Raw genomic sequence first — 2,838 nt, 5'->3', positions numbered from 1 at the left:
GAAGTGGACTTCTCCATTCCGGTCAAGCAGGGCGGAGGTGCCCTCGTACGAGTACGAGTACTCGGCGCCTCCCGAACGCCACTCTCACCCGAGTCCTTCTCCTGCGGGTCCGACACAGGGCCCTGAGGTTGACCTCCTCCGTCAACGTGTCATCGTGTTTGAGATTGCGCTAAGCCTTGGGACTGGCGGTGATGCTGCTGCCCAGGCCGGGAATCAGGGCGAGATCGCTCGTCTTGCGGGCCGCCTGGACCTTATGGAGCGTGCGGTCGCGAGACTGCGTCTGCGGGTGGATCGACGGACCTCTTCGTCCGATCTGGACGAGGCCTTCCGCATGATCCGACGGCTCAAGGCTCTGTTGCCACATCCGCAGCCGACTTCGGCGCACTCCCAGTCGTACGCGCATGGTGCGTACTTGGCGTATGGCTCCGGGGACCGTTAGTTTGGAACCCCTTCTGCGTATGGTCTTGACCGCAGCTTTGCCATTCAGACCGACGCTTGGGTGCCTGGTCCGACACCTTCGTTGGCGTCTGTGGACGGTCCTCGCTTTGAGGAGCTGGGTCAAGGTGGGGCTGCGAGCCAGCAACCCCGTGCGGATCAAAGTACCGCTTAAGACGTCCCACATAGAACGTCGGGTGCGTCGTCATTGACTAAGGCATGTCGATGGTGTACGACGCACCATGTCTGGCCAGGACTCGTAGTAGCCTATGAAAATGCCTTAAGTATAACCGATATGCACCGTTCTAGTAGGCTTAAACCTGATGCTGGTGTACCAATGAACATACGCAAGACAAGTCTAATTCCGGCCTTTAATTGAACCTCCGCCACAATTTCAGTGGTTTCTTCAAGTAACAATACAGCGACCATCACTGTCGTATTATGTGCCAATCCCCACCTAAAAAAAAGAGAGATTCCGGAGGTTTCCAGAACTGTCAAAACTTATGACAGTTCTGGAAACCTCCGGAATCTCTAGTCCGAAGCAGTGCCTTTCCGAAAATTGTACCTGCAAACCGGCCTCGAATTGACCACTTCCCTTATGACGTGTCATACTTCTGAAGCGTGACGTGTCACTCTTCATGTATCTAGGGGTACACTAAGGGCTATGTACCCCGTTACAAATTCAGCACAATTTTCCTTAGTCATAGCTACTTTGCCACTGACAAGATGATTAGATTGAATGCAGAGTATGTATCTATTCTAAAAGCTAATTTCAAGCGTGATTTGGTCATGGTTGCAATATACCGGGAGTTGATGAACGTAGTATCGTATACTACTGCAACAAAGCCACGGAACGTTAAGGTCAGATTTTATTTGTGGATTCGGTAAAAGGTCAGCTTTGGTATAGATTTGATAGCCCTATTACAATCCTTTCGGAAAATACTTTGATTGAATCAAAATACACTAGTAACATGGCTTCGTTTCTGAAGCTTGATTCAACCAATATTGTCCAAGATGGATACAACTCAACATGAGAGTATAGTTTCCCAGGTTCGGTAGCAGGTTTTAAGGATGTTGCCTGCGCGGTGCAGTCGATTTATATGTACAACTTAGAGTATAACATCGATGCAACTCAGTTCTCGAACAATTCGTTCAAGATCGAAGTACCGACCGCAGCTACAGCATCCACTATCTCTATAGCACTATCGGATGACTTAGCAGATATCAAGCGAAGTATTCAGACAGCTTTCGTAAACACAGGAGCTTTTCTAATCGATTCTACCGATAACAATGTATTATATACTCAACTAACCGAAAATAGCGTATATTCGCTGCTCAGTTTGATTTCAGTGCTACGCCAGCATCGCTCCCGCCTGGATACACTCGATCTACTACTGGTTTATATAGCTCTGGGGGAACGGGATTACCAACTACGACGCGAGTCCCTCGTGTTATTATCGATAATGCTGCGTTTGGCAAGGTAGTTGGGTTGACTAGTGGTACTTACCCTACGGCACCTACTATAATATCATCTGCACAACTCTCAAATACTATTCCTCAGATTCACCCGAGTTCGAGCTATGTTGTACGTTGTGATATCATTAAGAATCAATACGTAGCTTCGGGCGATATTCTAAGCGCTTTTGATAGAGGCGATGCCCAAGTAGGACAACTGATATCCTACAAACCGAGTCAATATGCTTGGATGAACTGCTTCGACGGATCTAGGTCTTCGATCACTATCTCCATGTATAACCAGAATGATCAAAAGGCTCAATTAAGAGACACTCAGTATCGAGTTGATTTTTTTAAAAATAAAATAGGGCGGAATTAATTAAATCGAAAAGAGCCAGCTACCATCGGTTTCTTACAAACTATTAATAATAAAGGGTTCTCAAGAAGTACCGGACAGCTGCAATCCAAGACCCGTATCCTGGCTATACGCAGGACGTTCTTGAGGAGCCTAGTAAGGGGAACAAGCATTTAAATGAGAATGTATTCACCCTTCCTCACAGCATTAAGCTATGCCGACCTCAACACACTTATGCAGTCACCTTTCTTGCTGATCTGAGCTGTCCACGAAACTTGATCTTTGCTACAAGGCCTCTAGCCCAAGCATAAGCAATAACGATGATCCGATTTGGACACGCATCCTCAAAGGCCGAATTTTTGCGCTCTTCCAGTTAAGCTACATCGTTGGAAGGGGGGGTGGGGGCCAGAGGCGACCTGGAGGCTTTGGATGACCGTCCAGCCCGTACCGTTAGATCAGCCTGGATGTCGTTGAAAAAAAGTAAGACTGGCCGCAAAAGTAGCTGTCTGCCGAGGGCTTCGTGGAGAGTGACTAGGTGGTAGACCATTTATTCCTCGATCTCTGAATCGAAGTAACAGCGGACCCGTGTTTAT

General features: G+C 47.9%; 1 protein-coding gene across 1 annotated transcript; it reads left to right on the top strand.

The window, feature by feature from the left end:
• Positions 1–1,161: 1,161 nt before the first annotated feature.
• PITG_20020 (uncharacterized protein) lies at positions 1,162–2,269 on the top strand (the record flags this gene model as incomplete). Its single annotated transcript, XM_002895723.1, has 5 exons — positions 1,162–1,213; positions 1,297–1,336; positions 1,403–1,442; positions 1,551–1,727; positions 1,775–2,269. 5 exons carry the CDS (start codon positions 1,162–1,164, stop codon positions 2,267–2,269), a joined length of 804 nt encoding a protein of 267 aa, XP_002895769.1.
• Between the last annotated feature and the right edge of the window lie 569 nt (positions 2,270–2,838).

This window comes from Phytophthora infestans, genomic scaffold, assembly GCF_000142945.1.
Source record: "Phytophthora infestans T30-4 supercont1.137 genomic scaffold, whole genome shotgun sequence".
Classification (NCBI taxonomy): domain Eukaryota; phylum Oomycota; class Peronosporomycetes; order Peronosporales; family Peronosporaceae; genus Phytophthora; species Phytophthora infestans.
This window is presented reverse-complemented; position numbering and strand designations above follow the sequence as displayed.